Here is a 25,190-nt window from a genome sequence, read left to right as displayed (position 1 = left end):
TGAGGTCAATAAAACATCTTCTGCTCTGGCAGAAAATAATGGAAACAATCTGGCAGTGGGAAATAGTTTTAAACAACAGGCAGTTCTCACACATTTAGAAAGAACTTGGCATTGCCCACCCCACCTGGCCAGGAACTGCTAATCACTTTCACAGACGGTTTCAGTACCCCTATGAAGATGACATTTTCATTATTTTCTTACTCAAAGACAATAGACGTTTTATTTGGTCTAGTCTGGCCCAAAAAAACTATTGCTGTCCTAACACATATTCCTCACTAGGATAAGTACCCTTACCCTTCTCACGATCCACCAAGGTACCTTGATCTTGGTGACTGGAATCTTCAGCATCTGAGTTTAAGTAGGAGTCGCAACCCCAAAACGCACAGCACTGGTAAGCGTATGGCACCGAGAGCGACCTGAAATACAGGCAGAACAATGAAATACAGGCAGAACAATGAACAATAGCGTTACCACCTTGGTTAAAAAACATTAAGCGGCTAAGTGCTAAAACATAAGTATTTTGTCTGGTCACTAAGAAAAAAAATAAATTTTAAATTGCATCAGTTGTAACCACTTCTGATTAACTTTTTCACTGAGATAAAGGATAGGTGATGCATCCAAGTGTCGTCTACACCAAGGAGTACCAAAATATTTTGTGACGTTTATCTCTTTGCTTTATTTTTCCTCCTTATACAAAGCAAATTCTGATCAATATTTTTGGTGTTACTGTACAAATAAAATCAAAAATTCATCAAGCAAGTTAATTAAAGCATAACTGTTTTGTAAGAAAGTTAAGTTTCCAAATGACCACAGCATTAAAAACGTATATTTCCTTTTCAGTTCGTTTTGTTGACCAGAAAAAAAATATGTTTTGCTATTGTCTTTCTGTGTGTTTTCCAGAAATGGAACATGCTATTAATCTGGGTGGAAAAGAAATATAGGTGCACACAGAGTTTTTAAAAGTGCATATGAACAACTCAGTTATAGCAGACCAAAAGCTATTTTCTTCTGACTCAAGGCTACAATATCAACTATCTGCGGTATTGTTCCTGAATTATGTTCTTGTAAGTATTTAGAAGGAACATTGGTCTGGAGGATCCCACAGTGCATTAGTTCTCAAGCACAGATCAAAAACAGCAACAATATAAAAACATGTTGTTTCCACGGGATTGCCAAAGCTTGTCTTTAAGTCTGACACAGAACCGTCTATTAGCCTTACACAAATTAACAGTATCTTCATGCCCATTTTTCCACTGGACAGTATAGAAAACAATTTTAAACTACTTCTTCAGGATCAAAATATCAATGTGTACAAAGATCTTGCAAATGCAAACCAGTTCATCACTGTCTGATCCACCGCATATTGAAATCAGTAACAGGTTCCAATTTAAATGATTACTGTTACTCTTATATAATTTGCCTCCATGAATAAACAGCATATGTATGAAGTGTGGTGATTATGGAATCAGGCACCTGTGAGTCTGTTCCCGTTTTCCACGCACTGAAAGACAGATGTGCTCAGTTCAATAACAAATGGAATCCATCCAAACCACTAATCTAAAGTCAGCTGATTATATCTGCCTGAAAAGCGGTGGAGGAAAAATGTAACAGGTTCCAAGAAAATTGTCTACAAATGTTTTTTTTCCATCAGAATAGTCAGGATACACCTTAATATACACCAATGTCGAGGCACTGCAGGACTCAGTGAAGGGCATGATCGTTTGTCATCAGTACTATCTAATAAACTGGCTTCATTTATTGTCACATTGCTTGTTACAGGCAAAGGAAAAGTGAGGCGCTCTGTAGTGTTGTTTACCAACGTACCGGAGCTTCGCAAAGTTCTTCGCTGCCAAAGCTTCTTTCAACTCAGAATTGCCTGCAAGTTTAAGCTGGTTCAGTCCACTTAATCCTTCAGTTGGAACTGAAGTGAGTTCATTGAAACTTAGGTCTCTGAAATATGAATATTAAGATAGCGTTACAACAAAGCAATTTTGAAGATCCTATAAGCGTACTTTGTAGGAGTAGGAAGTCTTTAAAGTCCCGCACCAAGGCTGTGGTCTGGAAAACGACTGTTGCTGCAGCAGGCACTTTTAAGAAGCATGCCTCATTTTACTGTGTCCTGCATGCATCCAGTTCACGAGAGGTTTCGTGATCCACATAGATGAAACAAATGATGGAGATGTACCAGTTTTAAGCTGAAAGCGTTTACTATCTCAGCGATTTAATGGTAGAAAAAGAAGAATAGCCTACTTACAGGTTAACAATAGCTCCAAGGGTGATGAAAGCTTCCTTGTGGATCTTATGGATCCGATTTCTACTGAGGTCACTGCAATGAATGCCAAGTAACATTATTTTAGCAGTTTCATCAAAACATTGCAAAAGTCATTATTCTGAGAAAAAAGCTAAGGTGACACACCCATTATATCTTTGTCAGAAAAACTGAATGACCCTCCCACCTCCCTTCTCTCCCCAGCTGGACAAGTGCAGTAGCAGCCTGATCTGTTGGCCAGTCCGACGTATTTGGCTTCATCCCATTACCAAGGTAGCAGCTGTATCCCATTAATGCTCCTGTTCCCTTCCTTCCTTGGCCCTGGCAACTCAGCAAGGCAGAGGCAGGCTCTGGCATCACCCATTCCCAGGGTGAAGGTGCCAGCTAGATCACTTTGGTGACAACCACACTTGCAGCAGGGCAAGTCAGAAGGGGCGGAGGAAGAGAACAGAAGAATAAGGAGAAAGGCATCTGCTTGGTTGGATTTCTAATTCCAGATTCAGCTCCTGCTGGACCACTATGACTTATAATTAAGACATTCCATTTAAATGACCTGTCAAATTCTTTTTTTTTGTTTGTTTGTTTGTTTTTTGTTGTTGTTTGTTTTTTTTACTTATAATTGGAGTGTTTCTATATGATCTTCATACAGCTGATGTGAAGGTGTGAAGGTAGGGGTTAATTTTGTTTAGTGGTTTACTTCTCTTGAGGGAAACAGATAGAATGCTCCAATACAAAGCATATAATGCTGAACAGTAGATTAGCCAAGAAAAATCTCTTTAGATATGCATACAAAAGCAAAACAAAGAATAAAGAACGGGACTGAAACTGGCTGCTGCTTGTATTTCTTGCACATTGTTTGCTTCACCTTAGGATCCAGCATACCTGGCCACCGGATGTAAACCAGATTCGTAACACCAAGCCCTGCTATCATTTTAGGAAGGAATCAAAAACATTATATTGTTTTACTCTGTATGCAGCTGTGTACACTTACAGAATACGAAGGGAGGACAGTCCTTGAAAGGTATCATCTGTGATTTCATGGATTTGATTATGCTGTAAGGAACTGCAAAGAAACACAACTTTGTTGGCAAACCGGGCTGACTTCAAACCATGGAATAGCTTGGTGGCTGCTACTAAGTAGGTTTAGCCTTACCAATGGCAAGATTTAGTTTCCCCTTGAAGGGGAACCATGTAGGTATCTGCTCTGCATTTCACGTTAGCTATGTTAGTACAATTATGAAGCTCTTTTATTAACACCTTTGCCCAATCCCAATTCACATCTCTTAGTATTTAGAAGAGAACGTCAAGGGTGGGCTGTATTACTTCTAATTTACTTTATGAATTTTATTTTATTCATTACTTTATGAATTTTCAGGAGTCATAGAGATTTAATGCAATCCTACCTAATTCTGCAAGGAATCTTTAGGAGATTCAGGTGTGCTTTCTTCTTCTCAAAATACAGATTTTTGAAAGGAAAATGCAGATAAATGCTTCAAGAGCTAATGGCCAAATTAAATTATACTCCAATACATTTGCTCCCCACGTCCCTTCCAAACTCCCTTAAGCTCCCCTGTGTATACAGTAACAGCATGTTCTAACAAACACCACATTAGTGGTGCCTTTGTTGGAGACTAACAGGCTTCCTTCACACACAACAAGCTCTGAAGATGCTTTGCTCGATGTTCTACAGAAAAAGCATGTACAATGAGCCCGAAGATGTCAGTGTAACAGCAAAGATCTGTGAGAAGTCTATTATCTCCCATCTCATTAAAAGTCAAGAAGATTAGGAACAGAGAGGTTTAAGAAGTAGGAACATAAGCACATGGAAAAATTGCATAGGACCTAGAAATAAAACTTAGGAAGTTTTAAAGCAATGGAAAAACACAGATGGGTTTTGAGAACGGATGTGTCTTACAGGGACTACAAAAAAAAAAAAAAAAACACAAGTATTTTATCCAAGCACAGGCTGATAGTTGAACGCAACTGAAGAAGAGTGGAAGAAATAAGAGGCATGAAAGAAAACACTTAAGTGCTCGTTCCATTTATGCATATAGTAATACTTTATGAAATGTAGGATTCATGCATCCTTTTTTTTTTTTTTTTTTTTTTTTGGTGATAAATGAACAATTAAACCTTAGCTGATTGAGGAAAACACAATTGGTTGAATTGTCTGTCCATCATGACAGGGTCATATTACTTCACTCTGGCCTTAATCTTCAAATTGTACTTATGCTCAAATATGAAGCAAAAACAACTCTGGAGAGCAGGACTCGATGTACTAGCTAAAGAAGTAATAAAATAACCAACATGTATTTCTACTTACATTTCTTCCAAGGAGTGGCAGCCCTTAAAACTTGGGAGGTCCTTTATATTGTTATAAGACAAGTCCCTTCAAAACAGAAAATGGGAGGAGGATGCTTAGTTTAACTCTGTTCTACCTGAAACATCTCATTGCTAGCAACCAAGTGGATTGGCAGGGAAAAAAACTTTTTAAAGAGGGAATTAAAAGCATCATCTGTGGAGACAGCTGCCCTGACTAGTCCTGTTGTGCACTTCAGCTATACGTGTTACATACATACATCAACAAGTAACAGAAATAAGGCAATTTTAAACTCTGTAAAACATTGATTTATTGCCTTACACTTCATTCTTGTAACCTTGTTAAAAGCTACTTTTCTATCTCCCCCATCAACTCTCTGAATTAGGTGAACAAAATTATCATTGACTTCCCTGAAATATTCAACAAGTAATGTAAAGTGAGCAAGCATAGAAAAAACAATCAACTGAAAACTCTATTTGGCAAACATTAACAACTGAAATTAGTGTTCTGCAATTGAAATGTAAGGGAGAAATAGGCTATACCTCTGTAGTGGCTTCAACAGCTCATGTGATCCCTCCCAAACAACAGTTCTGATCCTATAGGCACTGCTTTTAGCTCTATGTCTGGATACACGCATACCCAAAAATCATACTGTACAAATTTCCTGAATTCTGAGAACTGTAATCTAAAAAGGTTTATTGATAAGCTGGCTTTTTAGGATGAACTGGATGGAGGGTATGTGATGCAGGAATTTGTTGCAAATTTTGATTTAGGGTACTGGTACCTTCCAGAATTTTCTGTGAAACTATGCAGCAAAAAAGGGAGACTAGAAACTTGCAAACAACCCTTCAAGTTCTGTTCAAAAGATAAGCGGGAATTTCAAAATAAATCATGCATCATCATCCTCCTTCATCCCAGTTTTTCTCCTGTAAAATGAAAGGTATTTTACTCCTCCATTTCTCACAAAGTGCTGTTGTTCCATTTTTTCATGTGCATCCTTTGTAAACATGGCTTTGGCCCCCTAATGATTTCGTTTTCCAGTTTGTTCTTTTGCATTTATTTTCAGCACACCTTGCTTCTTCTGTTTTGCCTTTGCATTACTAGCTGAGCAAAACCTTTTCTTTAATTTAGCTCTACATCAAAACATTTTGATCAAGATGAGAATAGGAGCACAATGTGTACACTTACAGAGTTCGTAGCATCTTTTGCTCTTGGCACAAATTAACAGGAATACTGTTTATCTTGGTCCCTGTTAGAGTTCTAGGAAAAAAAAAAATATATATATATATGTATAAAAATATTTGTATTGTTGATGATATAAGAAAACTAGCATACATAGGAATGGAAGATGGTGTCTTAGCTGTCAGGTGCTAGATTCACCAACAAAGACATTTAGTGAGAGGAAGAGAACATATGTCCAAGATGCTCTCCAGACCCACTAAATCGCATTTCAATCATTTCACATGGGACAAACCCAAGAAATCATTGGAAATTATTTCTGCAGAATATACTTACAGGCTCTCCAGATTAATGGTTCCTGTCAAATTAGGAAACCACTGCACCATACTGGCACCCCGAATGACCCTAAAAAAAATCCCCACAAAAATTAGCTGTAAATTATTATGCAAATGAACTGTGACATGCAGTCTTGCTATCAGGTATATATTTTCACTAAGCAGACATTCTAACATCCTTATTATTTCTGCTTTATTGAAATTTTACACATGAAGATATTCTTCTAAGTGCTTCTTACACTAACAATTTGTTTAATAAATTACTTATGTTAACAATTAACTGGAACTAATCACATTGGAAAGCATCATATCAAAACACATAGTAAAAGGGCCTAAACTCTCTGGTAGTTTGTAGCTCAAAGCTTGAACTCCATTTTGCTTACTCCTCACCCCCAGAACTGGTATTGTTTGAGAGCATGCACGCACTAACCTGCAAAATATTCTCACAATGTACACCCCTGTTCAAAAAACACCCAGGACATACTGGAGTTTGTTTAGGTAAGAACCTGAGCATTCGGCCTGAGGTTATGTCTTACGCAAGGTGATGAAGATTAAAAAAAAAAAAAAAACACAACAATGTTGTAAAGCATATTTAGCAGAGCTTCTTATGAAACTGGATGTTCCCAACCAAAACAATGCTTGTTAAAGCTAACTGCTGAAAAAAATTACACATTAAGAGGTAGAGGCAGTTGGGAAATGCAGTTATTTTGAGCTCTTAGCCACAACATTTCATATCAAATTATTGTACTATTTAGTTGAGGTGATACTTACAGGGAATGCAAATCTGACAGATTCTGAAATGCCGAGTTTCCCACAAAAGACAAAGGATTATCATACAAATGTCTGGGAAATGAAAAACATGTTTCAATCACTGTTCTTACAGTCACAGTCTGCTACAGACTAAAAATAGAAGCATGAAAATTACTTACATCGTTCTTAGAAGGGGGTTTCCTGCAAATGCACCATCAGGAATTATGGAAATGTAGTTACTGTGAAATGCCCTAAAGATATTAGCAAAGAAAACCCACATTTAGAAATATACCGCCAGTAGATTCAACCAACAGTCATCTTCTTTGTGCGGATACACTACACCTATTCAACTCCTAATCCTGCCAAAAGTTGGGTTGTAGTTAAATTGGAGTATGTAGGAGCAAGTTTGAAGGCGTAATTTTTGTCTACTCCATTTCAGCTATACTGAAAATATTTAAGTAGGAAGAAAATATTCTGTGTAAAACATGACCTTATGCTTTCTCTCTTCTCTTCCCTTTTTAAGGAGGGAACAAGGAAAATATGCACAATCAGTGAATATATAATTCTGCTATGGGAGGCCAAAACCAGCTCATGATTAAGATCTATGCTAATGGTACTCCTGAATAAATTCCTTGGTTATATAACTCCAAAATCATTTTCAATAGGTTCCCTCTGTAGCTGTTGATTATATTTTCCTTTAATTACAGCATCGCTTAGCATAACTTGATCTGATCTAGCCTGCTGCATAATCAGATGAGCATTCTTAAATCTGGGAATTTCTTTTCTCTTTTTATTTACAGAAAGGATAAAGAAAACAGTTTAAAAGGGATAATAGTTAATACTCACAACTCTTTTAGACTTGGGAGCGCTTTTATGGCTTCAGGGAACTCTACCATGTTGTTATAATTTAAATCCCTAGAAGAAACAAAGCCGAAAAGTTAGAAAATACTTATCATGGTTATGAACCAAAATCTTTTTTATTTTAGACAATTCAGTGAAAGTAAGAACTTTCAGAACATCTTTAACTAGACTACAGAATAACTTGATTTTAAACTTAGATTCAGTATTCTGATGTTTTACGTACTTTATAACCAGCTAATAACTTATGACATTTTTTTACAGCAAATCTCAGTATTTTTCAGTACCTCATGGATTTCTCTTCAAATGAATTTACAGGACAATGAACTAAAATTTCAAAGAAACAATAACAAAAAAAAATGTAGGCATACGATTACTCTTTATTAGCTTACTCTGACAACTTTTCTCTCTGATTTTATAAAATAAACAGCAAATAAGCCATTAGGCAATAGCAGACCTTGTAGCAAAACCAATTCTAAATATTAAAGAGAAGCATAGGTAAAGCCCATCACATCACGCTGACTCAGTGCATGTCAATGATACAGGCATGGACAGTTGACCTGTCACCATTCTAGCATTCTAGTTATGTCAGGACCTGCTATACACTTCTGCAGAAAGGATTGCTTATGAGAAACAAAACCATTTTTAGAGTCTCACATCAGCTGCATGCATTTACATAGTACCTGGTTATTATTACTTAATTTAATAACTGAAGGCTCCAGGAGAATAACAAGGTACTTGGAGTAAGCAACGTTCCTGGACTCCTCCAAACTCCTGATGTTAACAAAGGTTGTCAGTGGCTTTAGCATGTCCTTGCCCTCCTTCATTAATTTTAATTATTAAGCATTCTCTTAAGCATAACTAAAGGCACCGCTGAAGGAAACACTGCTTACTAGACATTCATTGAGCGAGCTGAAGGGAAACAGGGAATGCAACTCAAGCAGCTGAAGGCCGTTCCTCTCCTAGGAGGTTGAAAAGAGCCCAGACCCTGTCTTGACAGGCCACTATAGAAAAGTGGTGCTCGGGTACGTATAAATTGTCAGCAAGGACAACAGACCCGAGGCAAGGGGAAAGTGGTGCGGGTGCACCTGCATCTCCTATTTCTGTCACAAGGAATGCAACGCTCAATGTTTCAGATAAAGCAGTCTATCAGTTTAACATTTGCCAGTATTTGAAGTGAACTCATGTCAGTCTCGAGAGGCTGGGAACCCAGGAGCTGAGAATCAGTTTAGGAGCTGCTAGGACACTTGAGATAGAGAGTTTCTTTGGCAGGCAGTGGTGCCCATCCGGTAAGAGAGGAGGAGCGATGGAGAAACAGCCCACTGGGGCCCTCTGAGAAACCTCCTATTGACACACAACAGTTTTGACAGCGTATTTTAAATATGCTTAATCCTACGGTAAATCTGAGAAACAAATATTTGTCCCTTATCACATACAGGGCCACTCAAACACTTCTGATATATCCAGCTGACTCAGTGGAGTGCTATGCAAAGATACACCAGCTAGATCAGGACCAAGAACGTTAGAGCCACATCATCCTGCACGACATTTCACCCAGGCTAATATTTACCCGCTTCTCAACATAGTTAATTAGTTTTGGTGGAGCACTGCACTGATATTAGCCTTCACTTCCGAAATCTGAGCTGGACGTTAAGTGTTAGAGGTATGTGTTGTGCTGCACACATGCCTTGTTTGCAAAGTCTTCACCATAAAGTAAGCTCAATTAAGCTGTGAATGAGACAAATGACACTGAACAAAGAATTACTTTAAGAAGCATACTTACAAGGTTTCAAGGTTGTCTAATCCATCAAAACAGTGTTTTCCTATAGTTTTTATTTTATTATTATGAAGATGTCTAAAAAAGAACAAAACAAGAATGGGGATGAGTGAATAATTTCACATAAATTAACAAATTAGTAGATTACTCTATGAAATCAAGACAGTTAAATGGTTTAGAAAAAACATTTCATGGGATGGGTAATGCAGCAAAACGTCTTACACTTCAAGACAGAAATATCTCATCCTCATATGGGAACAGAATAGATTGCCTGCAGTCAAAACAACTTATTTTAAACCTTTACTCACTATACAGAAGTGCAATTAAACATGATTTAAACATATAAATCAAAATATGATATCAGGATATCTGGTAACCTCACTACCCATAGCACTTTTGACTTTCTGTGTAGGAGAAGGTCTTTAGCAAACCTTCAGCAGACTGTCGAGTATCCATGATAACAACTTGCACTGGTGGTATAGGCTGCGACTAGACAATTGAGCTAAAACACAGCCAAATACCATTTTCAGGCCCTCCTAGATAAATCGAAGCTCTAAGCGGGGACAATCCAAGTGACCCGTGAAGCAAAGTAAGAAATACTCACAGAACAACAAGACTTGACAGGTTTGTAAATGCATAGTCAGGAATGTGCGTTATTTTGTTAAGGGCCAGCGTCAACGCCTGCAGAGAGGGGAGGTTGCTGAGCGGATGAATGGGGACTTCTGTCAGACTGTTGTCATCCAGCCAGAGGTGACGCAACTGCACCAGGCCCTCAAAACTGTCCTTTGGTACGGCTGTGATGTGGTTCGCATCTAAACGCCTAGATTGAAACAGAAAGAGTTTGCACGGTAAAGCCACAAACTGCAAAGCAGCAAAAAGGCAGATTCAAGCCCTATTATTCCTCAACATTTTTTAAACACGTTGTACTGAAATATTTTAATACTGCTAAGTTTGAAAGTTTACTGAAGTGACGCGTGAACACTCTTTCAAGTCACGTGAAGAACCCATAAAAGAAAGCTTCATAAAAATGTCTTCTTGGACGTTTTTAATAAAACATTTTAACAAATTCATATGCCTACAATGAGCTTACCCAAGACAATTGGTAACTACAGAAGTCTCCTCCCCACAAACCCTCCAGCTCCTGTAGGTACCTCACTGGAACAAGATGTTGAAAGGTGGCTTGATATCGTACCACAGATTGCAGAGAGTTACTCCTTTGAACGATTATCCCTGTACCTCCCTTGTCATAGCGCTGTACCCTGTCATACGTATTGTCTCAGGGGACTGCTACACACCTTCAGTGACTAAAGGAAAGCAATTATCAAATGCAGTTCTTGAACAAAGTCAGTTATGAACCATGTTGGCAAATGAAACATTACACCATCAGCCAAAACAGAGAAATATCTTTCAGTTTGAGAGCTGATCCCTTCTGTCACGCTCCACAAAAAATGCAAACCAGAACACTAGCACGGGTAAGTGTTGGACATTATTGCCTTCACATTTTTTCCCTAAATTAACTCTGATTGCAAATATTAGTGGAAGCAACAGATGTAGAAAATGGCTTTGCTGCCTTTCAAAAAGAGCTGCAGCACATGTATGACAATTAGCCCCGTTACAACTACTCGCTCACGTATGCTCTTGTGTTTCATAGCTTCTTCAGGTTTCAAAGCATCAAAAAAACAACAACAAAAAGAACTCCACACCTGGAAGAACTCCACACTCCTCCACCTTGGAGGGCAAAGGCAGGTCCTCAGCCTGGGCTCCAGCTGTGAACCCTCACGATAGAGGTGCAGGTGCTACTCACAGCCCCACCACGAATCCTCATCCACGCAGTACTCTGCGCTCCCTGTCCGATGCCTGGCTTTGGCATTGACAACAGAAACTCTTATGCAAAATACATGTGCTTTTCCCTCGTGCAACATGCTCTGAATCAACTCGCTTTTTCATCTTGCTATTTCAGCAGTGCGGTGATTTGGATAGCATCACTGGCAGCCACAGCAGGCTGAAGGTACAGACAGGGCCTGGTTTGGGTTTGCCCATGCTTTGCTACATAACCAGCTGTGTCAGGGACAAAAATGGAAAAACATCCAGAATAAAAGCTTACATTTGGGTGTACACGGACAGAAGCCCCACAAATGGGCAGCTGCGAGGGATGACCCAGGAAGAAGCAAAAAACATTAATAAAGCACTATTCTTCCTAAGTGGAGGAGATGAAAGGCAAGCAATGATAACCCACAAGATGGAAAAAGAAGACAAAACAAAACAAAAAAGATAACAAAAATAATTATATAAAAAAAAAAAAAAAACAGAAAGAAAACTAACAAATTGAGTCTGCGTAGGGCTAAGAGTGACTGGCATTCTGTCTTTTACAGGTCAACACAGAGCTGAAACCTGGTGACTTCACTGCAAACGTGGAAGAAAACACCTTGCATAACTACCTTGAGACGACTGGCGTACCAGTTGTGTTATGTATGCTGCTGTCTGGGGAGACAAAACTCGTATGCACTCCATTAACGCTGATGCTTATTATGATACAAACCAGCACAGCACGGGTTGGGAGTTATATTAAGCACGCACTGCGTTTCTGAAGCCATGATCAGACATGCTCTTGAAAATCTAGCCGGATCAGTTTAAGAAGTCATTGCCTGCAGCCATTCATCCTGGCCCTCTCGGCAGGCGCAGGATGGCCCAGGTGACTGCTCCACGTTTGTCCCTGTGCACGGTCACCACGGCTCCAGTAATCACGAGGGGGCTTCTGGGCTCTCTCCTCTTTCACCGTGTACCAGAGCAGATGAAGAGCAGCCAGCCCAGCTCACTGTACTCTACTGGGAAGGCAGAAAGGGCCAAGAGAAGGGGAGGTGTTTCTGCACATTGCTCCACCTGCAGTCAGCTGGAAACATCTCATTTCAGCCTAGCTTACAGCACTGTGCATACCTGTAAGGATACATTTTATCGCATCTAAATCCACCTTGAACAATTAAGATGTTAAAGTTTTGGGTTTACCAAAGTGGTCAGCATTAGCCTAATTATTTTCTCTCCAAAATGTAAAATACATGGTGAATTCAAAGAAAGAAGAAAAGCTTGATCATACAGTCTTAAGAAATCTCCACATAATATCCATAAGGCATTAATGCCCTTCGTCTACTTCTGTGAAAGAGGGTCTTGCTGTTGTGCTGTACACGGTTTGAATATTCCCAGTTATTTGGAGAAACATGTCAGCACCTCAAGTTCCATATAATAACAAGTCAAGAAATGCAAAAAAATTAAGCAACAAATACACTGATATAAGCAGGAATTTACAAAACTGCAGCCAAAGGGCTCTTTCCTAAGACGAGGGAGGTGCCATTAACTCTAAAGCTATATATCAAAGAGCTAACTCCTATGGTTCATATATTGGCATCCCCTTATCAGTTGCCCCATGGTCTGACAGGTGTGTACACAATTCTGTTTGAATGCTTTTAGCGTGCTTCAAGACTGGAACATTTCAGAGAAATTAAATGTCTGGTGATAATTAAAAAAAAAAAGGGGGGGGAGCAGGTAGAGAAAAAAAGCCTGGGGCTCTGCTGCAGAAAAAAAAAAAAAAAAAAAAAGAAATTACCTGTCTTTCTTCTCCCTCCTGAATTCACACACCTCCCTGAAGATCAAAAGAGTTGTTTTCCAGTGGAATAAATATATCCGAGTCTTCTCTTCAACTGATTTTTCTATTATTATTTTTGTAAGAGAAGCAACACACCCCGAGAGGCAGGCGGCGCTTAGTCCCTGTCACTACCTGTCTCTGCCTATGCTTGTACTTCCACTGTGCTCCTTACTAAATTCCACTTATCCAAGATTTGGGCAAAAACACACAAAACAACCACACAAGCAGACAACAACAACAAAACCCAGAGAAATCCCAGGCCTGGGTCTGTCCCTCCGGCCGCCCACCAGAGGCGGGTGGCAGAAGGATGGACACACAGGGCCAGGGAGGTCACCGAGGTGCTCCCCTGGTCAGGACCTTGGCCCTGCTCTTAGCCCCATCCAGACCCCACGTAACTCCACATCGGGGTCGTACGCTGATGGCTCTCCATAGCCCTTCATTCTCTAATTTTCATCTTCTGCTCCCAGCAGTAAAACCGAGGGGGGAGAGGCAAAACAGGCACCGTTCCCATGGAGCAGGAGAGCGGGTGGAAGACAGAAAGGGCATTTTTCTTGCTCTCTGTGGCTTCTTGGCATAGTCTAACCAAGAGCAATGTCTGAACCGAGCTGGAAGTAATTACTGATGCCAAATCATAAAGCCCTAGTTAAGCAGGCAGACGGGACAGCATGCTGTGATGGGTTGTGTCCCCCCATACGTAGCAGCTGCCCGCTCTGCGAGTCTGAAGAGCACTGTGCCGGCCCCAGCTTCTCCCAAAAGCCATCGGACATCTCAACAAAATAGCTGAAAATGGAAGTTTTGCATAGCGCTTTTGTTGAGCTGCATTTACAGCTTTAAAGGGAAAACCTGGGATTCATAAAGGTAACAGGACCAAGTATAACATCAAAAGAACAAATTGGTATTACTAGGGGTACACAAAACATAATTTATTGGAGCTCGATTTCTGTTATTAGTTCTCAGACCTCGAGATTTATTTTTAATTCAGCCATTTTTGTTGCATTCACAGTTTGTGTTCCTTCATTCCTCTTGGTGTACACCTGATATGCCACAGTTATTCTAACTTTCCCCCCAGTAAAATTCAAGCTTATCTATGTTAATTCCACTGCGGAAATCACAGCTGTGATGCTTCTGTATTACGTGGCATGCACACAACGGTGTACTTCATGAAACAATTGGAAAGCAAAACCAGAATATTTGACAGCTTCCATAAAATCGTACAATTCAGCACCTCACCTTTTCTTTCCGATGGGATGAGAGTATTCACTGGCACTAATAGCTAACAAAGTACAAGAACTCTTCTTTGCTGTTTAGACTGACCTTTAACAAAGTCTGTCCTTTTCCATTGTTTTTAAGGATGTTCTATGGTCTTGAAATTAGCTTGCAGCATATACTTGAATTCCTTCACCTTTCAAAAGCTGCTCCAGTTCCAGCAGCCCTATAAGCACTGACTTGTGAGAGGCCTTCAAATTTTAGTCTCTATGTTCAGAGTTGACCTTCTGAGCCGTCATCTTCATTTTTATTCCGTCGGGTTTGTGTCCTCACACAAATTCCAACAAGTGCACAAGAAGAAAGAGCAGGAGCACGACAAAAGCCTATACATTCAGCGTGCCTATACATCTCACGCGAGTTTTTAACATATTGTTAGAACAGGTAAAGAACAAAGCAAATGAAATATCTACAAACAATTAACTTCACATTAAGGAAACCGTAAAACTAATAAGAACTCCTACCTTAATTCAAATGAATACGAGTTCCAAAGTCTAACTAACACCTAAGCGAGTGTGTGTACGTGAATTATATGAGCACACGTAACATTACCATTCTGAGTCCAGTACATATATCTTAAATTTTCTTAAAAACTCTGTGCTGAAAGCCTCAGGCCAGGCCTGCCAGGAGCATGCTGGTGTGTGGCATGCCAATGGCATGCCATCCAGCTTTCTGAATACGTTACAGTGGAAGAGAGACGCCTCCTACATGCAGTCTTAGCAATACTTGTTAGAAATGTACTTGCACTGCATCCCGTGACCCCTCATGCCTTTTATCGATATTTGCCTGGGAAGAGGAGACTGTCAGATTTATTTCTGGTTTCTGTCACAGCCTCGCCGTTTGCCACGCTAGCACTCACCTGCAACCACACGCAGCAGTCTGGGTTTCAGTGACAGAGAAACTGTAACAGCCTCGTACTAATAGCAAGAGTTGAACATTCACGTTAATAAAAGGAAAATCACTCCTGACTCTTGTGTAAAACCACTTCTGCTCAATGGCAATCATTAAAGAACTTTGCTCTTTAAAGTGCTCCTTCAAAAACCACAAAGAAATCACTCAAATAACACTGGAGTTGATTTTTAGGTTTTGAAGTTGAGTACTGATAAGCCTAATACATCGGAAACTCCGCTACAATGTAAGGCAGTAAACCTGCCGTGTTAACAGAGGTACTTTAACATACTTAGTTCGTTTGCTCACTGTATCAAACAGCTGCTCTCTGCACCTTGCGTATTGTGAACATCAGTACAAGGATTTGCTCTATTTGAAGACAAATTTACAGCAGCTCTCAGAAACAAATGCTACATGCCAAAGGTATTTCAATCACCAGTATTGATTTGCCAGCACGTATAGTTCTCCCACTGAAATGCTTCACATGGTACCGATCAGAGATTGCACCGAGTTTGCTGCCAATTGCCCATAGAAGATTCAGCTGATCTTTACCTATATGCTGTGTAAAGGAGAAGAAAAACATGCAATAAGCAGAAGAGTGATAACTTCCACCACTCCAGGTAAGTTTCTGATGCGTTCTGTTTCTAAATCATTCATTGATTGTTACTTAACCATTAGCAGTGCCTTAAAAAAGCCTGGACAGAGAAAAAATAAGATACAAAATGCCCAGAGGTTCCTGAGGTTCACAGGAAATACCCATGCCTTACATACAAGAAAATCAGAGGAGCTCCCAAAAGGTGTACAGAGCACAGAAAAATGTTTTGTTTTTGTCCTACAGCAAGTATGCAAAGTTTCCAAAGCAGTATATTTTAACTTCTGCATATTAAAAGATCTTTCAGCACAACCAAACATGCTGAGGAGAGCTCTTGAAGTTCCCTCACTCAAAAAAAAAAAAAAAAAAAAAAAAGCAAGGGAGAAAAGCACATTCAGCACGTTTGTTTTTAACCTGCAAAAACAATGTAAAGTGTGCGCAGATTTCTCCCTTTCCCATTCTGGTGTTGGGAGTTTAACTCTTCAGCTGACAACAGACACACCTGAAGGCTGGTTTCTTTTATCACTTTAGTAACAACAAAGAAGGAAAATGAAAAACCGCCAGAGAAAACCCATTCAAAGTCGATTCATTCAAAAAAAAAATATCTGCAACTGTTGAAGGAGCTTGCATCATCTGAGACAGGATGCTAGCTAACTTCATCTAGTTATTGCTGTTAATCAACATCTTCTACAGTCTCCCACTGAAGATTATCCTTACAGATATCCCTGGTCCTTCAAAATTTGGTAATCCAGTAACAAAAAATTATCAACAGCCTTTTTTTTTTTTTTTTTTTTTTCAGAAATAAGCTGAACGTTGCATTTTATTTTTAATATAAAGCAGGATTTGTGTGGTCCTCTCCAAATTCACGGATATTCCCTTGTGACACCTGTCAACGTGCTTTGGTTTGTATGTGTTACATTACTAAAAATCGTTGTCACCATTGCGAACTACCACTTGAAGCTGTGTGTTTTAATTACGGTACTAGCAGAATGTTTCTAGAAGTGATTTGTGGGTTTTGCTGTTGTTTGTTGTCTATACAGGAAGATAAGGGATCCTTCCATGAGAGCCAGACAGCCACAGACGGACTGGATGCTAGAGATACGAGGTTACAGCAGCCATGTGCTACAGCGCATTTAAAACGTGGTCAAAATACGCCTTCATCCTCTGTTCCCACCCTCTTACTGTACACCTTCGCCCTGCGAAGCAAGGTGCCACTCTCATTTCCTTCCGTCCCGCAGCAGGACCCCAGCCCTCAGCTCTCAGCTCCTCCCCAGCAGGGCCACGCCACTCGGAGCTGGCTGGGTACCGCGGATGCTCACGGCTGGCCCGGCGCACGCGGACGCGGACCTGCAGCTCGGGTGAACGCCCACACACGGAGCAAGGCAGGAGCTACCGCAGCCGAGTGCGGCACTGGCACCGTCCCAGCACCACCGTTTGGGAATCTGGAACAGCAGCGAGGCTGCGGTGCTTTGAACCGGTCCTGGAGAGCGCTCCAACATTCCCCGCGCGCAGGCGTGTGCGCACATGTGCAGGGCCAACAGCTCCGCGCTTCCCCCGCTGCGATTACAAGACGTGGTCTCTGACGGGTTGGTGGCCATTGACGAGCTTTCAGAAATGACTCACGGGTTTGACGGCAAGTACCTGACAACAGCAGCAGCAATCCGTTTTCTGAGTTCAGATGGGATGCAGTTCCTTTTTCCAAAGCACCTGATTTTTTTCATTGCCTTTTTTTTTTTTTTTTTTAAATGCAGTAATTTCAGTATTCATCACACTCAGGTTTGTACAAGAAAATCCTGTGTTATGACAAAAAATTCAGTTTATCTGTGTTTCTGGGGGTGAATTAGAGGAATCGTGGAAATTGCTGTAGCTTAAGGAACCATTTCTGGGTTAAATCCTAGGATAAGCAGTATTACCAAAAAAAAGTTATGGCAGTCCAACACACACCTTACACTAAAGCACTGAAACAAGTGACCCTCTGAAGTTATTTCCCAGTCCTTTCAGTATCTGCACACACCATCACAGCAGCACACCACCTTGCTGCCCCTCTCCGTGTGACCCTCGGACTGCCGATAAATCTCTCCAACACCATTCCCAGACTTAAACAGTGCAGGATGCCACGTTGTTACCTTGTAGTAACAAAAATACACCGTCAGTGCTTGGCAGTATTGCTTCCGCGTGTAGCTCCTTACTCGTCAGCTTTCTCTGCTCCCCAAAGCTGCAGACACAAGCAGCTGGCGGCTCCCATCCCAGCAGTGCAGTCCCACGGTCCCAGTTTCTGCCCACAGGTATCGCTGCATCGCGCAATGTAAGAGCTTATCTTGCCAGATAAGCTATTCTGAGGTGCTAAGAAGTGAGTTTCCACTCACCAGAACTCTTCCTTTCGGTAAAATTTCACTTTCATAAATAATAACTCTTTTCTAACTCTCTTTAGGAGGTCAGAGCTGGGAAAATATCCAATATAAACAGAAAATAAAGAGCTGTCATTTAGTACTCTGAACCACACTGGCTACTCTCCAGCTATAGTATAAACACTAGGAATCATGAAGCTCCTGTAACCATCTCATTTATTTCAACCCAGGTATGTTTACTGGGCTCATTAACGCACACAATGTGGCAACTGCCTTCCTACGCAGCCGGGACTTGGAGCACACTGAGACTGAAACGAGACGGGGTTCTCTGGGAGCTGCAAACCAAGCTCAGATTATCAATACACTCTGAAGTTTCATGAACAGGCAAATTGTGTCTTCACCAAGAAAAAATCCCCCTAAAGCCACCTTTAGAGCAAACTGGGCAACTGCCAAAAGACAGTCAGTTAAGCGATGTTTAAACTTGCAGTTTTTGGATGGAGATTATATATAAAAGAGGTAGAAGCACATATTCTGCAACAAGTTATTTGTTTTAGAAGGTCAGAGCAGCTCAGGAGCTTTAAATCCATTTTTGACACATTCTTTCCAAAAGTTTTTGTTTGTTTGTTTGCTTTTGGGTTTATTTATTTTTTTTTTTTTACTAAATAAAGCAGCATGCTGGCATTCAGGTTTCCATGCTCACCCAAAATTCGGAGGACCAGTCCAATATTCTTTTGCCAGAAGGTGCTGTCTACATTAGCAGGGGATCTGCCTAACTATTTTGCAATTTTTACAAATGATAGAAGAAATTGAAAGTTTTCCTCAAACACGACAATGACAGAAATGCATTCTGGTGAAGTATACTGAGCACACAGGAAAAGTGCTTCACATTTCCCACTATGCTTTTCTCAAAAGAGGAGAAAACTCTTTGACTTTGACACTGATAGTCAGTGACTTCCAGACTGGATTGTTCCACTGTATTTCTCACAGTAATTCTTGAAAACACAATCTGTTTTTCCTCAGAAAAAGAAACAAACAAACATCTAGCTACTTATTAATCCTATTTCCTCCTTTTGGACCTTCCTAAAATTGATAGTTTATCATTTGTCAACGAACACCGAAGCTCCCAGAACAGCAAACATCACCACACTTGGAGTTGTGGCTTCATGTTTCACTATCAATGACACTGTATCACATGATTATATCATTTCTATTATTTGGTATTGCATAATCGGTGATTTAAAAAAAAAATTCTGCTTTTTTGAACAACTTGTTTCTAATCATATCCAAGTATAATAATTTCAGAAGAGAGAGAGAAATGATGGCTTTATCATTTTCCTCTTAACTTTGACCTTTTTCTCTTGCCCATAAAATTACCAAACCAACAACTGGAGATTAAATATTTTGAACTTCAAATACAGAACAAACGTTACTGCAAATAAGCAGAGACAAAAGCATATTCATCAAAAATTAAATGGATTATTTTTAGAAAACAAGTATTTACTGAAGCAGCAGTTTCTTCTTTGGCACCTCAGAAGCGCTGGAAGTAAGGAGGGAGGCATTTTGCTTCTTTAGAAATCTTACTACAGGGTTATTCATATCATGTCATCTAGAGGGGTTACGTTACGATGCACAACCTCTGCACCAAGCAGACTGCAACCCTAAGATGAGCAGCAGCAGCCCCCATGGCATGCATTACACATTGTCCCGCTCCTGCTCCGCCATGGGATAACCTGCAGCCAGTCTCACAGTGCCCTGTGCAGCTTCTTGGGGTTTCTCGAGATGGAAAAGGCGGGAATACAGAAGCAACCATGAGAACGTGGTGGCCACGATCCAAGCTCAGGGAATGCAGAAAGCACCTTTGCAAGAGTTGCACAACTACTCCGTAATCTGATGCAACACAAAGAAACAGGATCTTCGCCAGAAACCTGAGTTTTGGCACAGAGGGAATAGATAATCTGCCCTCTCTCTGTAGGTAAGCAGAAAGGAGGAAAAATTTTGAAACCCTTCCCCCCTCCGCCTCCTCATCAGTGATAAGTATCTACCACCTAGAGAGCTGTAGCTAGCTATTAAGGTCTGATTAAAATGCTTTATAAAACATAATAAGCCATGAGATAGCATAAGCACATACGAAATACCTTATGAGCAACTAGCAATAATGGCTGAGGCGTTTGTAACTGTCTATGTGATTTCAACACCTTCCAGTAAAACCAATACTATGCATGTCTCAAGCAATGCTCCTTCCCAGAAACCCCTTTTCCTCCTCCAGATACAAAAGACTCGGGCATGATTCATTTTTGCACAACGTTTTAAAATTGCTTAAACACCTTAGGACATGCATAAGAATGATAAATACTTAACTGCACCACTTCTACATTTATACAGCAATCATGTACCCGGGTTTGGGTTTTGAAAGAGTTTGGGTCCGGATCACCCCAAGGACAATGAATACAATACCTTGTGAACTTGGAAATCTTTGCCTTGGCTGAAACAGCAATATCAGAAAGTCCGGGTACGTTATTACATAAATGATTATACCTCGGGAGTTTACAGAATGAAGCAAATTTGTACAACGTGACCAAAAGTGGAACTTGAAGAACAATGCAAGAAGAAAAGCAAAGTAAGAAAACTTACAAGGACTGTAAACCACTTAATCCTCTGATGGCCTCATTAGGTACGGTCTTCAGCTGATTGTTCTGTAGGGTTCTGTAAAAATTTCCAGTGTGTTAGTGTAGTAGACTTTGACAATCATCTTTATACAAACAGCAGAGCCCATGGCTCATGGTGCACATAAAAGCACGTGCGATTATCAAGACAACATACCAAAAGACAACGATGAAACAAGAAAATGGTCTACTTGAGCTGCATTTGCAACTCGTTAATGGTACTAAATTGCAGAGAAGAAGCTTCTGACATAACACACTGAAATTCCCAAGAACTCACTGAAGAGGCCAAACAGTTTAATGCTAGTACAAATTTGCTAAAATGAATGACATTTCATTATTTTCTTGCGAAATCATCCTATACATGCTACAAAATACACAAACCTCTAATTTTTCTTAAAGCCGCATCAATACACAATGCGTTAGCGATCTAATTTACAAAGTTTATTCACAACAAAGCACCTCTGGGCACAACATTAAAAAGATACAAAACAAAGCTAGAGCCAAGCGGACTTAAAGTTATGCTGTAGTTTTAGAATTTCTTTTATGGACACCATAGCAAGGCATGATGAGTACTTTCATATGAAGAGAATTTAAATAATTAAGATTCTCACACATTATGTAATATTATTAGGTTTTGGTGCATATTAGGGTAACTGTAATTGGACATGTAAGGTTGCCTGTTAATTAATATCTAAACACCAATTTTTTCAGGAACTGCGAGAATTTCAGGCTTCTCCAGAGTTGAGTATCCCAACGGAGATACCTCCAAGGGCCTTCATATTGTGCGTTCAATTCACAAAACATCTTTGCAGATCAGCAGTTCCCTAATCTGCATCCTGCTTAAGCTGTCTGTTTACGCTACTTTCTTTAAAACCTCAAAGTCCTTTGTCATTAGGTTATTTAAATGCCTGTTTAATTAACTATCTATTACCCTACCAGCAATTGGAAATATTTACATCTGCATAAATGCTACAATTTCTGGGTAGAGGTTTCTAAAACCCCAAAGAGCATAAAGCTCTTTTTATCCTTAGCTATGGAAAAGTAGTTGAACTTTTTTTTACAACAGTAAGTCATTTTCACCTAAAGCAGCATGAAACTCTCAGAATGACTCCTATCTCCGGTAGGGTACGGTGCAAAGTTCAACCGGTATCATAAATCTTTGTAAGCACTAGCACTACCTGATGCAATAAGATGTGGGGGTGGAGAACAACAAAAACCCTTATATGCCCTTTTTAGGATTTTTCCTTCTTAGGATTCCTCTGCTACAAGCTATACATCTGGAAAAAAAAATTCAGTGTTCTAACTGGATGTAGTAATTTCTGTTTAGGCTTTATATAAAATGTAGGAGCTCTGTAATTTTTTTTTTTGTGGGGATGGGGACGGGACACAATACAGGAAAAGAAATCTCAAGGCAGCCCATCAGTAAATAGGCTGACTATGCAATAAGAAAGCATACAGCTAGCTATGAAGCTCTAAAAACCGATTACTTACAGAACTTTGAGTTCTTTCAACCCAGACAAGGCCTTCGGATGGATAAAAGAAAGGTCATTGCCAGCCAGTCGCCTGGAAAAAAATTGTAATAATAATTTTAGTCATAAAATACAGTTCTTCTACAATCATCTACCAAGACAAATCACCAACACAAGAAATCTTGCACACAACGAGGTATTTTGCATCCACTTATGCTATATTTATGATCTCCCAAGTTTGTATCAGTTGCTTCAGTCATTATACGCTTCTCACAACCGGGATACACTCAGACTCATGGATAAACATGCTAGAAAGAAAAAAAAAAAAAAAAAAAAAAAGAGCACTACAGAACAATAAAAAATCTCTTTATGGTACTAGGTTTGAGAAAAGTTCATTTCCCACTATCAGTGCAATTCCTCAGGCTTTCAGCATTGCTTCAGTGAAACACATGCTCTGATATACATGTGGTTTTAATCTATGCAGCAGTTTCTGAAGAAACTGCAGTGAAGTAAAAATAGCTAGATGCTAAGGAGAGGGAGGGAAAAGTTTGTACTGGAGTCTCAAATGTGAACGGTACTCCCAGGCAGGCCATACATCTACAGTGTTGACAGCTGACAGAAAGCCTGCCAACATCACCAAGACAATTGTCTTGGTCATCTTTCACTTTGTTGTCAGCTCTTTGGATATTTCTTTCAGAAAGAAAACTGCTTTGGGAAGCGAGGAAGAAGGAAGGGAACAGCATCCTCGGCAGTAATCCCACTGCCTCCAACCAAGGCTGCTTTCAGCCTTGGACTGCGGGATGCTAACACAACCCAACTGGGAAAATAACCAGGAGACAGGCAGCAATCCATACAGGAGGCACCGCAGAAGACAAAGCAGGAACATCAGCCCCAACAGCTGCTTTCCAGCAGCTCCTCCCATCCCCCTTTCCGTTTTTTGACGACCTTTTTGCCCGCATCCCGACCAGCAGACCCCGTGTGGTCCAAGCTTTGCTGGGCAGCGGATAGCTGTGACACGAGGTGTATGTTTTAGGGGTAAGGACAATGCAGAACACCTGGTGATCAGTAGCTGCCAAAAGGTGCCATCACTTCAGGCCAAGTCTTTGCTTTTGGACTCGGTTTCATATCCAAGCTAAGCAAAATCCGTGTTGGAAGAGGCTGTGTAAAGAAATCATCTGGTGGGATACCACGTACAACGCAGCGTTCAGAACTGAGAAGCAGGATGGGTGCTTCAAAGGGCATCACGACACGCCACTGCTACCGGGAACTGAGGTGTGACCGCCACACTAGGAGAAAATATCATTTCTACCAGGAAAATAAGGAAATCAAGTAGCATCATCTGAAGTATCAGCTTAACAAAACAACGCGATTACATTTTATCTTGCTCTCTAACTACATAGCAGCGATCACCCAGAGCATTTGATCCCGATCACAATCTGCTCATAGCAGAATTAATGGCTTAATCGAATGCTGCCTAATAGAGAGCATTACAGCTATGTTTATCAAACCCATTCGTCAAAGGCAGACAATTTCATTTGTGAGCAAAGGGAGAAGAGGATTGCTCACGGTGAACAGGATGGTAGCTGAAGATCCTACTCTCTTTTAGAGAACTTGCTTTTAGTTTCCAGCATTCCCATGCACACCCCAATCGCCATAGCTTTAGCTCCAACATCATCACAAGCATGCTTAAAGCTCATCACCTGCTGTTTACAAATCATCATCATAATAAAAAAAATAGAGAGCTGACTGCTGGGAAAAGCTCGTGTGGCTTGTATATAACTGGGCAGCCCTGAACCAGAAGAAAAGGAGAACCAACACACACTTATTCTTGAAATGCCCCGTCTGCAAAGATCCTCGGGACTCGGGAGTTGTGATATGATTTTCCAAATACTTTGAATTTTTAATAGGAATGAAAAATTCCACATGGCAACTAAATATCTGCCTCCCCAAACTCATGTTGTTGCCAGTAGGTACCCCAAATCAATTTTTTTACACCTCAAAGGAGGGGTGGGGAGAAAAATGCTCCAGGATTCATGGCTTTTGTTTTAACATTTTCCTGAGAAGATCACTGTAAACTAAAAGAAATAGATTAAACATGCTGGGTCTCTCCACCAGTAATTTTGGCAGCGATCTGCAGAACACATGTTTGTTTTAAAAAGCATTCGAAACATCAAAATAGAAATCCTGAAATCAAGAGAAATTTAACTGAGGCTTCAGCACTGACTTATTTTGGCACTGAAACAACAGTGGATGCTGATTACCTAACACGCGCTTCAAAACGCAGCAGTCCTGATGAATGTTTGTCAAGCAGCTCTGGTTCCAGCTCTGCTGAGGTTTCCAGTTAAATGGGTTGGTGTGTGACATATCAGGCATCTGCTGTAATTTCTTCCTCCCAGAGAGGCTCAGGATTATGATTTGTTTTAGAAAGCTAAACTAAAGCCAGTTGAACAACCTTCCCCCAAGTGTCACTCACTGAGTGTCCCTAACACAATTTACAGAGCACTGGAAACAAAATACAACTGAGCCAAAGCAAGGCTTGCGTGACTTCAAATAGCAAGACTCAGCCTACCTCAAGGCAACTCCTGTTTATTCAGCCTTTTGCAACCAACCAGCAGAAAAAAAAAACTGCAATCCAATACATTTCCGTTTCTCCTCCATCTGGCAGCCTTCCAGGAAACAGGATACAACTAGCCAAGTGTGCAAAGGCTTTACTAATCAGTTTGCCAAATATACATTTATCATTCGTGTCCTAGCCTTGGGGAGCGGAGCTGCTCGTTAGGAGGCTGGAGCTGCAGCTCTCCACGAGGCAAGGACGAATGTGTTGGACGCCACCCTCAGCACG

At 40.4% G+C, this 25,190-nt stretch overlaps 1 protein-coding gene across 1 annotated transcript in view; it reads right to left on the bottom strand.

Moving 5' to 3' along the window:
- LGR4 (leucine rich repeat containing G protein-coupled receptor 4) overlaps positions 1-25,190 on the bottom strand; it is a 73,461-nt gene that overhangs the window by 6,481 nt on the left and 41,790 nt on the right. The window contains exons 3-16 of the mRNA XM_084286923.1: positions 22,371-22,442; positions 20,848-20,919; positions 10,093-10,308; positions 9,495-9,566; positions 7,700-7,768; positions 7,033-7,104; positions 6,875-6,946; positions 6,105-6,173; positions 5,778-5,849; positions 4,593-4,658; positions 3,261-3,332; positions 2,255-2,326; positions 1,825-1,950; positions 295-416 (exon numbers count right to left, since the gene is read on the bottom strand). Of these exons, the coding sequence (XP_084143049.1) occupies positions 295-416; positions 1,825-1,950; positions 2,255-2,326; positions 3,261-3,332; positions 4,593-4,658; positions 5,778-5,849; positions 6,105-6,173; positions 6,875-6,946; positions 7,033-7,104; positions 7,700-7,768; positions 9,495-9,566; positions 10,093-10,308; positions 20,848-20,919; positions 22,371-22,442 (1,244 nt within the window). The remainder of the gene's footprint in view (positions 1-294; positions 417-1,824; positions 1,951-2,254; positions 2,327-3,260; positions 3,333-4,592; positions 4,659-5,777; positions 5,850-6,104; positions 6,174-6,874; positions 6,947-7,032; positions 7,105-7,699; positions 7,769-9,494; positions 9,567-10,092; positions 10,309-20,847; positions 20,920-22,370; positions 22,443-25,190) is intronic.

Source organism: Netta rufina, assembly GCF_964035555.1.
Source record: "Netta rufina genome assembly, chromosome: 5".
NCBI classification, from domain to species: Eukaryota; Metazoa; Chordata; class Aves; order Anseriformes; family Anatidae; genus Netta; species Netta rufina.
This window is presented reverse-complemented; position numbering and strand designations above follow the sequence as displayed.